The sequence below is a fragment of the Limanda limanda genome, chromosome 20 (assembly GCF_963576545.1).
Source record: "Limanda limanda chromosome 20, fLimLim1.1, whole genome shotgun sequence".
NCBI lineage: Eukaryota > Metazoa > Chordata > Actinopteri > Pleuronectiformes > Pleuronectidae > Limanda > Limanda limanda.
Window position 1 is genome coordinate 19,058,033 of NC_083655.1, and position 13,446 is coordinate 19,071,478.

At 40.5% G+C, this 13,446-nt stretch overlaps 1 protein-coding gene across 1 annotated transcript in view; it reads left to right on the plus strand.

The window, feature by feature from the left end:
- The first annotated feature begins 12,630 nt into the window (after nucleotides 1–12,630).
- Nucleotides 12,631–13,446, plus strand: part of LOC133027149 (collagen alpha-1(XXI) chain-like) — a 50,585-nt gene continuing 49,769 nt past the window's right edge. Inside the window, exons 1-2 of the mRNA XM_061094174.1 lie at nucleotides 12,631–12,709; nucleotides 12,845–12,981. Coding sequence (XP_060950157.1) covers nucleotides 12,631–12,709; nucleotides 12,845–12,981 — 216 coding nt within the window. The remainder of the gene's footprint in view (nucleotides 12,710–12,844; nucleotides 12,982–13,446) is intronic.

Here is a 13,446-nt window from a genome sequence, read left to right on the forward strand (position 1 = left end):
AAGCCCACACCGTTTACGGGACACCACCTCGACAGCCAGCGGTTAAAAGAAAACATGCGACTAAACATGTCATCACCTGTTGTGTTAGGGAGAGGGCCAGAGAAAATTACTGTGTCCGACATCGTTTTAGCAAAAGCACACACAGACTCAACATTAACTTTAGTGACCTCCGACATACGAAGCCGGGAGTCGTTGCTGCCGACGTGAATTACGATTTTACTGTATTTACGTTTAGTTTTAGCCAGCAGCTTCAATTTGGATTGGATGACGCCGGCTCTGGCCCCCGGGATACAATTGACTATGGCCGCTGGTGTCGCTAATCTCACGTTTCTGAGAACCGAGTCGCCAATAACCAGAGTTTGATTCTCAGCGGGTGCGTCGCTGAGTGGAGAAAATCTATTTGAGACGTGAGCTGGTGGCTCTTTAATCGTGGGCTTTCTATGGGTGGTACTATGCCCCCTCCGGACCGTCACCCAGCCACCCTGGGCTCCCGGCTGCCCGGGGCAAGTCGAGGGACTGCTAGCTGAAGCTAAGCTAGGTGGCTTCGCTGCGGCTAGCACGGGCCGGCTAACTACAGCTAACGGGGGTTCTAAGCTGAGGCCGAGCTTCTAAGTTGTTAAGCCTCGCCTCCATGTCTACCAACATACTACATTTATTACATTTACCACTACTGTTAATGGAGGCGGAGGAGTAAGTAAACATGAGACACTCGGAGCAGGAGAGAGCGGTGGAGCGAGAGGGAGAGAGAAAGAACACATCGCTGCTAAAACTACGAGGGTGAGATTTAAACAGAACACAGAGTCACAAAGCACCAGAGTGTAGGGGCTGGTATATGAGGGTGCTGAACTATATACCGGTGATTTTAGCCGTAGTAGAACAGAAAGACAGTTGTGTTTTAGCGGAGGAGCTAATTCAGATAGCGACCACCACCCGTGTCCCGTGGCAATAACAGGAAGTGACGATTAAATGCCCGGCCTCGTTTTTGTGATGCATGGTAAGCTGACCAAGTGATGTTGATAGCACCACCCACCTCTTCAGTAAGAAGTACTTCATTCAACCAGGCATATTCTTCCTTCAAGTGTGATCTGATTAAATCAGGGGCTGGATAATGCGGGGCTTCCATTGATGGAGGATTTGGTTTTTGGACCATATATGCTGGTCGGATAATGGTATATGCTTCAGGAAGCTCAGGAACACCTTTTGCCTTTTTTGTTCCATCAGTCAGTTTGAGTGGATCACGCTCTTCCCCTTCCCCTTCTGTGTTTATGTGCTGGAAGACTGACACACTAGTGCCATGGAATGATGTACTTGCTGTTGTGGCAGTTGGGTTGTGGTCGATATTATCTATTGCAGAAGTTGTGAACAACCCTTTCTTCAGGATTGGTGGGCAAACAACACCATTTTCGACATACTTAGCCACAACAGCTTCTCCCAGTTGGGCAGAGATTTCTAGAACTCGATGGTATGGAATACTTAGACCATTCTGATCAAGCATATCAATGAGATGTCGCTTTCTGGTTTTGCCAAAGACACTCAAGCCCATATACACCGCAAAAGGTGTCTCACGATCTTTTGAATGTCGGTGAGTTTGAGCACCCTCCTTGTACTTGTCAAAGCAGTTATATTGCAATAGCTGCGCAATTGCAATGTCAGATTTCGATGCCCCATGTTCCAGTTGTGATTTGATGTCTGAACCATGCTCTATCATGCTAACAAATTGAAGGAGTAATGGTGGAACAGCACCATCTGTGTCACCTTCCAAAAATGACTCAAATGTCGACTTCTGTTGCAACATTTCACGTCGTAGCATTGAAGCAGCCTTAGCCAAATGAATAGCGTCATTGTACTTGCTTGTCTCTGCCAAGATTGTGCCTACATCGTTCTTGAAGGCCATCAGTATGTCTCGCCCTTGTTTATGGGCTTCCAGATGTGGAATGTCCGATATCAGTTGGTCTTTCAGTCTTGTAGAATTCACATCTATTGCTTCAGAACCAAGCTGCTCTAGCCGCTCCTTGTAAAGGTGAACAAGGTCTGCGAGCCTAAAGATAGGCGGTTTAGATTCTTCACTAGCTATTTTTGTCTCGTATATGTAGCTGACTAACTCAGAAAAAGCAATTGGATGTGCTTCCTTCTTGTGGTGCACCTTAGGGTCATTCCCTGAGCCACAGCATCTCCAGCACTAAGTCTGGCAAGAAGACGCCCATCATTTAGAATCAGTGCACACTGGTTTATCCTTTCAGTCAGCTACATGGTCATGGCTTGCCTCAGGTTTTCTTTTGTGTCAGGTTTCTCACAAAGAAAGCATTCTATTGCCTTTTGATCGTGACTTTTTCTGGGAAGCTTGCTTGTGCAGCAGCCCTCTTCTGGATCAAAGGGGAGTTCTGAGAGAGTGGAAGTTCTCTTTTGAGCTCTTTGTAATTTTGTGTTGTTGAATAAAAGCTTACAGCTTTTATGATACTGTGCATCATTTCGTAGAGTTTCCTCAATACCATCACCATCATCTAATCTGGCTGGATCTAAACCAAGTGGCATTGCATTGAGGGAATAGAATATGGGAATATTTCTCGCTAGGTTGCTGTATCCAGCATCTGTTTTATTAAGTTTTCTTTTTGGTAACAACAAATTTTCCTCTGTGTCTTGCTGACAAAGACAACACGTTGTCCAGTTTGTCTTACGTTTGGCATCGATTGAGTTTGGTTCAACTAAAGACATCCTCTACACATAGCTTAAAGGTTGGTTTGTATATGGAATGAGAACAGAGGGTAGTGCTACTCCTTATATAGTACCAGACAGCCAATCAAATTGTTTTGTTCATTCTAGTCTTTTTCGATGTCTGAAAAAGCAACTTGGAACAAATCTAGCAACTATTGAGGTTTGGGTTTGAAATGTCACATGCTACAGTGCAAAAAAGCAACTATAGCGACAAATCTAGCTACTATTTTTACTGTCCTCTACATATAGCTTAAAGGTTGGTTTGTATATGGAATGAGAACAGAGGGTAGTGCTACTCCTTATATAGTACCAGACAGCCAATCAAATTGTTCGTTCATTATAGTCTTTTTCGATGCCTGAAAAAGCGACTAGCGGGTTTGGGTTTGAAATGTCGCATGCCACAGTGCAGAAAAGAAGAAAAAAAAGCAACTAGCCACAAATCTAGCTTCTATTTTTACTGTTCTCCTATACTGTATATCCCCCAAATACCTCTATCCCTCTAATTAACCCTAAACTTCACGTAGTTTTCCCCGTGACCTATAACACAGTTAGCCTATGACATGTTTTATAAATGTTTCAGATGGTTATAACTGGTAACTCCTGTTTGAAAATGTTCAAAAACATACTATGGGAGTCCGATATTATTGACATCTACCAAGTATATGTAAAGATTATGCTGAATAGCAAAAACAGTCTAACATGATGGCCATCTTGAAATAAATGGCGGCCATTTTTGATTTTTGAGTGGCCCTGATTCCTAAATCGAAGAGTGACCTTCAAAGATGATCTGTACCAAATTTCACGCTTGTATCACCATTTGAACGATTTCCCTAAAATATTGCTGTTATTTCCTCCACTATAAAGAGTCCCTTGATTCTCACAGGATACCGTGAACATTTTGTGTAAAACTTCAAATTGCAAACATTTCCTAAATTTTCAAGACACAACCTTATGGGAAACGTATTTTAAAACTGAAATACAGTTCACTGAGTTCATGTTGTTACAAGTCCCCTCTGATTATCTCTGTATTAATTAAGCAATTTTCTGAAACACTTGTTTTTAGGAAACAGAACTCAAACTACATCCCCCCACCAAGGGCCAACGGTCCCCTAATGAACCCACATTTAAAGTCACTTGATCGAGATATACACCAAATTTCACATACTCATAGATATTTTTGATATTTAGTCTTTGAAAAATCAAGGAAAATGTTAAAACCTCGATCCACACGCTGATCCAGATCCACACCAAACCCTGACCCCCCTAACCCTAGGATTCTTCCCTGTCCCATACTGTAGTCTCCCACTAAATTTCGTGATCCATTAGTTTTTGCTCAATCCTGCTTACTACAAAAATTACAACCAACAAACAGACAGGGGTTAAAACATAAACTCCTTGGTGGAGGGAGCACATGACTATTTACAGCTGTATATTATCCATACCCACCAACTGAATGATAAGGCTTTAATTAAAATTCTCACAATAAAATGTAGAAGTAAAGGAACCTGTAGTTAAATCATTATTTTGTCACAATGTTTCCCCGTGTGCTTTGTCATCACTTGCACCTTGCACAGCACCGCTAACCTGCACTGTAATTACACTCCTGCATAGCTGCAGTAAAAACACACGCTGACCACAGTGGTGCCCCAGTTTACAGTGTGACATGACTGCAGATTACGATTTCAACTCTTCATATGAGGCTTTCATTTCATAAAACCATAACGTTAGATTAGCTGGATTAGTTGGAAGTTGACAAGCTTTAAGCCTTTGGTGTTAGCAGTGATTTAATATGGTAATAACTGAAATTTAGAGGCTTAAACACACAAACACGGACGCATTGCCACACTGGGGTCAGTCCACACACCCTGTCCTGACTGTGAGTGTGTGTATGAGGGTGTAAATCCTTGCTGGATCCAGATTTGTCTCTGTAGTGTCATATTCTGTGGTGAAGCTGGCCATGATTTATACAGTAAAGGCTGGCCTGACACTCCTACCACTCCCTCTGCCAACCAGAGGGAGGACTGTCACCACAGAATCAGGACTTCACTCTCTTCACTCTCTCTCCTCGCACAGTGGTGTTCCATCAGTGTCTGCTTGCAGCTGGAGGAGAAAGGTAAGGCCCATGTCATCCTCTTTACGGCACGTGTTGTTATGTGGAGGGTACACCTGAAATATCGGAGAACTCAGGCTGGGATCATATTCCTTGAAAAGTTTGCATTAGTTATTTTTGGAGGATATGAGTTTTCTCTGTTCATGATGGTGGTTGTTTGTCATTCTGCTGGTTGTACCTTCATTTACAAGTTACAGTATCTGCAGCATATGGTGGCTATGTGTGCCTGCAGTCATCAACACTATTCTTAAGGAATCTCTCCCGAACCTGTATGCATGCGAACATGTATTCGGATTGGCCATGAGTGACCAGCCAACAGGACAATGTGTAGACAAGCTAAATATACAGTCTAACTGCATTTAGTGCATCAGCCTCTGTGATTATGGGTCAGCAAGGTCCTCTGCTTTAGCACAGGCACCAGTCGCTCTCTCTGTCAGAGTTATGCTGTTCCTCAAGTCTGAAGACTGAAATAGCTTTGTCTTCCTTTCTAATTACCATACGTACAAGTGCAGAATGAAGTGTAAATGATGGAGAAGGTGTGTGGGATGGTTTTCACAATAGTCCATGGTTCAGACAGACACAGTTTCTGGTTTGGGACATATACTTTTATCTTGGAAAGGTCACTACATCGCTGAATGTCAGAAAAATATAGTCTTCAGTAGAAGTCACCAATTATCTGTCTTTACATGACAGTTAAAATACTTTGGTCATGTTATTTTTACTCTGGGTTATTCATGTCATCGCTGAACTGAAAGCACTATTTTTAAAGAAAGAAATAGCACGGAGGAAAAGTACAGTTCATAGGCAATAATATACATATTTGCTCAATTGTCTCAGTGTTGTATACAATGTTATTTCGCTGATGTTCTCAGTTACACGCAGCATCTACTGCACTTCTGTCCGTCCCTCACATGTGGTTCTCTCTGAGGTTTCTACATTAGGTTTTTTCTCGTTTTTCCGTACTCTTGTTGAGGGTTAAGGACTGAGGATGTCACACATTTTAAAGCCCTATGATACAAATTGTGATTTGTTAATATGTGCTATACAAATCAAATTTGATTGTTGATTGATTGAATTTTCATGGGACCTTTCTTGGTCTGGTACCATCAGTTGAAATGTTTGTTAAAAGAAGCAGAGGTTAAATAGATAGTATTAACAATGAGACACTTATCTAAACAAGGTAATAATTTGATTCACAAATACCTGGGAATACACCAACACAGAACAAAACCAGAAAAATACCAGAAAGATAAACAAACAACTTCAGTTAAAACCAACCAAAAATCAGGCATGAGAAGGCTTTGCAAAAAAATATGTTTTAAAAGGTGATTTAAAGGAACTACTGTCAACTTTGGTTGCCAGGTTGCCTGGATCAGGGAGTTATTAGTTGCATATTATAACTGTCTGGGGGTGTAGACTGTGCTGAGCTTTAAAATTCATTAAAAGTATCTTAAAAATGAATCCTAAATTTAGCTGGCAGCTAATGAATGGAGGGTAGAATTGAAGAGATATGGTTCCTATACGCTTGAGGCAGCGTTCTGCACTACAGCCGAAGCCGAGACACGGAGGAATGTTTGGAACATGTAAACAGTGCACTGCAGGTGAGAGAAGACAAAGACGTGAATAAGCATTGAAGACAAAGACAGAGCTATTTCACTTTGGTTATATGTCTCAGATAAAAGTAACATGATTTAATAATGTTAATGAAATGGGCTTCAAACTTCATTTATAAAAAAATACTGATGTGAAATTGAGGTTACTGAGCGAGTTCTCAGACTTTTCTTTACCTGAGCTGTCTTTAGTCCTTAACTCCATCCTATAATTGTCAGCAGAAGTTACATGATCTCACTTTAATCCTTAAATATAAAGAACAATATCTGTTTTTTCCTTCCTCCGTGCGTACCTTAGCATTTAGATTTCTTTACAAGTTTCAAGCCACTGCAAATAGATTCAAATACCATAGTGCAATGAATTAAAAATAATGACTGGAATATTGTGAAATTGCATTTAAAATATAAAGAAGCCCCACTACTATTAAAGGATGTGTGTAATTTACAGTAAAAAGGTCTTTTAAAGAAGGTGATGAATCTAAATTTACTTCAAATTCAACCACACTAACAAAATAATATCCTGACCCCACAACTCATAATTTAATGAGTTGTGGGGTCACAACTCATTAAAGTTGAAAATAAATTCTCAGCTATCAGTCAGAATATGAGCATGTAAGGGACAAGAGCCTGTTTACTGGAATTTATATCTACAGTCAACAAGTCAAGGCTCCGAGCTATTCCGACATCTGCGCACAAGGAATGTCCTGTGATGCTCGAGCCAATGGAGGCGGCTGATGTGGTTGGTTCGCTGCACTTCTGGTTTGCCAAATGTAGAGTGAGGTTTGGAGGAATTCAGGTTCAGGGCCCACCTATCCGCATACAGTGTCCGAATGACTAATGCACCTTAAAATGAAAGAGAGGCAGTGAGGAGAGGATGTATGGATGGATCTGAGGATCTGAGGAAGGAAGAATATGAAAAGTCTACGCAGGTCTTTTTTAGGATCCTTGAGACACATTTAGAAATAGAGAACACAGGAACCATTCTCCTGTTGCGCACTGTCAGTGTTTAATGTTATTCACTGAGGCCTCACAGATCTAACTTTTGACTCCTGGTCCTTTTTGTGTTGAAATTGACTCCCATGCTCTCCTGGGATCTATCCGCTAACATGACTGATAGATTTGTTCTCAAAACAAACATCTGTTTGCACTGATTCTGACCATGATGCTTCAGTTAAAATGTCAGATGATAAATCAGACAAATAGCCTATGGCATTTTGAGATTATCTGCATAGACCGATTGACTGGGCTCGTGAAAATTCTAAACAAAAATACCCACAGGACATATCTTCACATGAATGAAGTAAATGTTTACAGAGTTTAGTTGTTTTATTATTTCAATCAATAATCACATTTTATTTGTGTAGCCCATATTCACAAATCACAATTTGTCTCATAGGGCTTAACAAGGTGTGACATCCTCTGTCCTTAACTCAGCAAGAGTAAGGACAAACTACTAACAAACCCTTTTAACAGGGTAAAAAGAAGGTAGAAACCTCAGAGAGAGACACATGTGAGGGATCCCTCTCCCAGGATGGACATAAGTGCAATAGATGTCAAGTGTAAAGGAGCTTGTGGACCTTTCAAATTTTAAATAATAAGTACAGCGGAGATCTACTTATGCAAGCATTCTTTCCTTTTTCTGGGTTCAAGTGACTAATGCATCAGAGTCATACATGTTTAAGTTCAGCAATTTATGTCTCATTCGTTATTATTAAATGAACAAAAAACTTTATGACGATATTGTATATGAGCCATCGAGCACCATGCTCTCTAAAGCTGCTTTCAGACATGCACTTAACCACAGGGATCCTCGTGACTTTCTCTGCAGGGGCAGTATGAGTGAATGCAAAAGTCAGAGTGAGAGTGGACTTTCTCTGTCTGGCCTCCTCATATAAAGTCTGCAGAAGGTCCTAAGGAGCTCATGTGGGAACACAGGAGCAGATCCTCCACAGGATTCACTGCAAGCTAATGTTGTTGTTGGGGACAAAAAAAGCAGTGACGTACATGTAAGAGCAGAAAAAGATGTCAAAAGAGATTGTGTGATAAGGGCCGACGCAGGTGTCGATGTGCTTCAAACAAAAAATGTGATTTCCGCAGCAGCATTGAAAGATTGCATCCTGCCTCTTGTATGCTGCACCCCCCCTCACCTGAACGCTCCAGAGGTTCCGGCATTGTTGTTATCATGTCTGAGCAGAGAATCTCCTGTGTTGTGCATGTGTGAGAGGAAACATCCGCAGAGAGTCCAGACCCAAATTATTCAGACTTTCTCCAGAGATTATGGCTCAAATGTGGCCATTAAGAACCCTATACTGGTCGACCACTACTAATTACAAAGCATTTCTATTGCATGTCCTTTTGAAGAACAAAAGTCAGTATTGTAATGTCTGATCTGCATCAGAACAACACAAACAGGGTTTTCACTGAGCTGACTGTTTCCTTATCTGTCACCACTATGGTTAAACTACCTGGTTAGTGTTCGTGTTTGTGGTTAAATGAAACCAAAACTGACTGTTGGTAAGAAAACAGAATTAAACATTGCTCTCCCTCATCAAAGCCATTCTTTGTTGAACCATCTGACCACCCTGTCCTCCTCCTGCTGAGGTTTTGTTCACACAGATCAGCAGAAGCAGCATTTATATTGATGAAAAGAAGGGGTTAAACCATTTTCCATTTTTTTTGTTTGTGTGTGTGATCCAATGATTTCACATGTTGTGAGGACCTAAATCTGTCTGCATAGTCACATCATGGGGACTTGTCTTCCTTATGGGGACAAGAGTTAGACTCCATAACATAAGATTTAAGATGAGGACATGTTTGTCAGATAGATTAAGAGTAAGGGTTGGGAAGTAGTAACTATGGTTTAGGTTAGGGTAAGTCTCCAGGAAATCAAGGCTAAGTCATTGTAATGTCATCTGAAGTCAAGGGATGTGTGTGTGTGTGTTTGTGTGTGTGTGTGTGTGTGTGTGTGTGTGTTTGTGTGTATTATGTGATTTGAAAACAGATTTAAGCCATATTCACTGATAAACCATGAAACCAAACTTTATTTTTCTCCAGAGCCACACATTCAACCTGTAACGGCTCCATGACAGCTCTCTGATATTGCCTAATGTTATTTGAATTTAACATATTTCTAGATCAGTTAACATTTGTCTATTAGAATACAGGACATTGATTCCATCAATCCCTCCGTGCTAATTCAGTTCTTGTTCTGATCCATTTATTTGGACTCTGCAGTTAAGCAGGCTCCACCCTCAGCCACCTCTTCTGAACTAAAACCAGGATAGAGGACTGAGGTAGCAGATCCTGTTACTCCAGCACAAAGAAAAGAGAATTAATACAAACGACTATGACAGAACAGTGTCAACCAAATGTGCTTGTCTCATATAATGTCAAAATGTGCAATAAACAAAATTGTGAAACCAAAAAGCTGTTTCATATAGATGAAAGAGAGTTGTATGAAAATCTAAATCAATCTTTTAGATTTCTATGAATACGGGGAGACAGGATAAAATTCTCTGTATTTCAGTTGTGTGGATGGGACCATCACTCTGAGCTATGATAGAATTATGTGAGGTCACCAAATACACAAAGAAGCCCCCCCACACAGCCCCACAAAACTGGTGGGAGGATCAGATAAATGTAATTTAGGAAACACTTCCACGAACGCATCCCGCAGTCTAGGATGTAGATGTAGAGGTCTAATCAGGTTAGACCATAAACGCCATGTAAAAAGGGTTAGACTTGTGAACACACTTATAAAAACGACAGAGAAAGGCAAAATGAATATGGAGGGAAACTAATTCAAGTATATTAACAGCAGTTTTAGTTCAATTAAAAGGTAAAAAAAGCGATCTTTGACTGAATTTGGCCGACAATCACGGGACCTTTCTCACTAGAGGCCAGTCACTTTCAATTATCTGCACAAATATATTATAAATAATCTTAAGGAAACCACTTGTGTCGCAACCTCCCCAATTTCGAATCATAAATATCTAACATGTTTGTTATTTACGATAATCTGCTCCGACGGAATACTCAGCAAAAAAATGAGCAATAGCCAATGAGAGCAAGCGGAACGGGAAAAATCAGTTAAGAGTTGTGCACCAGACCTAACTCACTTGACTGACTAGACTTAGATCAGTTGATGTAACATTTTAAAATGAATGACTTCACCAGTGACAGTTTCCAAGTCACTGTTAGAGTAACTGTTTGCCCAGTTCAAAACCACTATCAAAAGGGACCCTTTTAAATAAAAAATCCCTTTCCCCACATGGAACCCACAGTCAGCCCAGATGGGCTCATATTATGAACACATATGCTCATACAGTCCACATTTAGCCAACATTTATGGAGCACTTAGTTGGCCCTTTTCAAGTGCATGGCACCTGCTACCCATGTTGTCCAGATTTTATCCATATGGTTTGCACATGTGCATGTGGACTGGGGTTGATGTCTTCATTCAGTTGCTTTGTGCTGTAAATCAACTCCTTTTATGGGCGCACAAATAAAAAGGGCTACTGGCTATAAATGTACTACTGGTATTGGTTATAGTTACCATGAGCAGGATGGAACTGTGCTAAACAGATCATTTTACCAGTTTATATTGTGTTTTTTTAAGTCATTTTCAATATACTCTATATTCACACTGTGAGAAAAAGTATAAGTCCATTGTTAAAATATGATTCCTTAATCCCAACACAAAGAGGATAAGTGTAACAGGAGCTGGGAGGAGACTTTGTAAAACAGAGGTTGTGGCAGCTGTACTCTCTTCAGCTCACTGATCCTCCCCTGTCTTTAAAGGCGCTGCCAACACACTGTAGCCCTCACTGCCGTGTTTATATTCCTGTTTTCCCAGCACAGCACAGCGCTCACGTAGTTATTTTCTCTGGCCCAGCCTTGTGGTCGGTGGAACCGTGTTTGCGCTGTAAAACGAACCCAGAACACGGCAGTGCCATGTGCCATGTGCCATGTTGCCTGGCACAACACGAGCACTCACAAACATTGTTTTGTAGGTAAGAGGAGGAGGAGAGACTCACAGTGGAGACGGTCTGAGAAGAAAAGAGGGAGATGTGGTGAATTCACAAGGCGGTCGAATCTCATCCTCGAGCCATATATTATATATACCCTGAGCTGGACTGTTATATATATGTCCTTTCAAATTGTACACATGCATACATTATTTTTATAGAACAGTGTGTATTATGAAGTGTGTCTATTTATGTGTTTACATTTATGTTTTTTTTTAAAAACAAGCTTTAGCATAAGTATTTCTTCTTTAAAACAGACAAGAAGGAAAAGTGGGAGGTGAACTACGAGCTGTTAGACAACTATGCTTTTTAATTTAACTAACTTTTAATAGACACATATTAACTGTAACACTAATCCAGTAGACATTATTTCTTTGGCTGACACACACGTGTTGTAGTTCTTACCTAGTTGAACATGTTCCAAAGACATGCACTGATTTAACAACACATAACATTAAGGTTACAGGTTGAGTTTAAGGCAAATGCAACACAAATGTAGATCATCATGTGTAACACAGAGCAGTTTTTCCTCCTATAACAGGAGGAGAGTGGCTACAGACAAACAGTTCTCCAGCACTGACACAGCTCTGTGGAGACACAATGCACGACAGCACAATTTGTTGCAGACGGCACTCAGCACTGTTCTTTACTGCACTGGAATATTTGATCCCCACAGTGTGGTTATTCTAGGGGCAAGGAACTATAGCTGATGAAATGAGAATTTGGAATTTGGATTATTTGTGGACAAAGGCTATAAGTCTAGTGACCCCTTGAGGATGGGATATTTATTACATTTCATCAACATCAAGCACATTTCAGGTAAATGCATCAAGTTTTCGTTATGAGAACTTCTAGTTTGCTGGGGAGAGACAAGGGGGAAAGGTCAGGGGTCATCAGAATAAATAGGAGCCATCATCTGAGGAGAGTGAATTACATCAATTGTGTTGGTCACATACAGTAAAAGAAAAGTTTGTTAAGTATATTCATCTTAGCACATAAGACTCAAAAATAATATGATGCATGGCAGTCTATGGATGTGTCTTTGTTTGTTTCTTCCGCCAGAGTTATCAAACAGCAAATGAAAACGGCAAATTAAAATCTGAATTTTTCATATGTTTCAGCTCAGAATTATCCTACTCTGCCTGGAATGAGGCAGCTCTCCTACAGAGCCATGTTGCTTTTGTCGGTGTGGAGTGTGATATTACTACTGACCCCACTGGAGGCTGCAGAGGAGGAAGATGTGCGAGCAGGTCGGAATGTCACTTTTTGCTGCACTTTCATTGAAATGTGGATGAAATATTCACAACAGAATTTTTATATTTTCAGTTTAAATGTTTGGTACAATTGTTTATGTTGATTGTGTGAGTGTGTGTGTTTGTGTGTAGGCTGCAGCACAGCTGTGAATGACCTGGTGTATATTGTTGATGGCTCATGGAGTGTCGGAACCTCTGACTTTGAAAGGGCCAAGCAGTGGCTTGTCAACATCACCAGCCAATTTGACATCAGTTCGCACTACACACAGGTAATGTAAACTCTATTATACTGTATGTACTTTATACTTAACACATTCATTTTCATTTCAAACACATTTAGCTGCAATTTTACTTGGGATTCTACCGTATCATATTTCTAAAGGTCTTCATGGCTAATCTCTTAGTTATCGTCTGAATATTTTCTCCAGTATAATCAATGGCATTTTTGACAGTATGGTAAATGGTCTGTATTTATATAACAGATTTTCTAGTCTTGACGACCATTTCAAACAGCACAGTGCAATTTTACCATTCGCCCTTTCACACACACACATTTATACAGTGCATCTATCTGCAGCACTCTCTCTATTAATTCAGTTAAATTTAACAACATTTATTTGATATAGCACCAAAACATATAACATTAAATATCACACATACTAATACAATGAGACAATTGGTTCGGTATCTTGCCCAAGGACACTTAGGCTTTCAGAATGGGGAAGACTAGGATT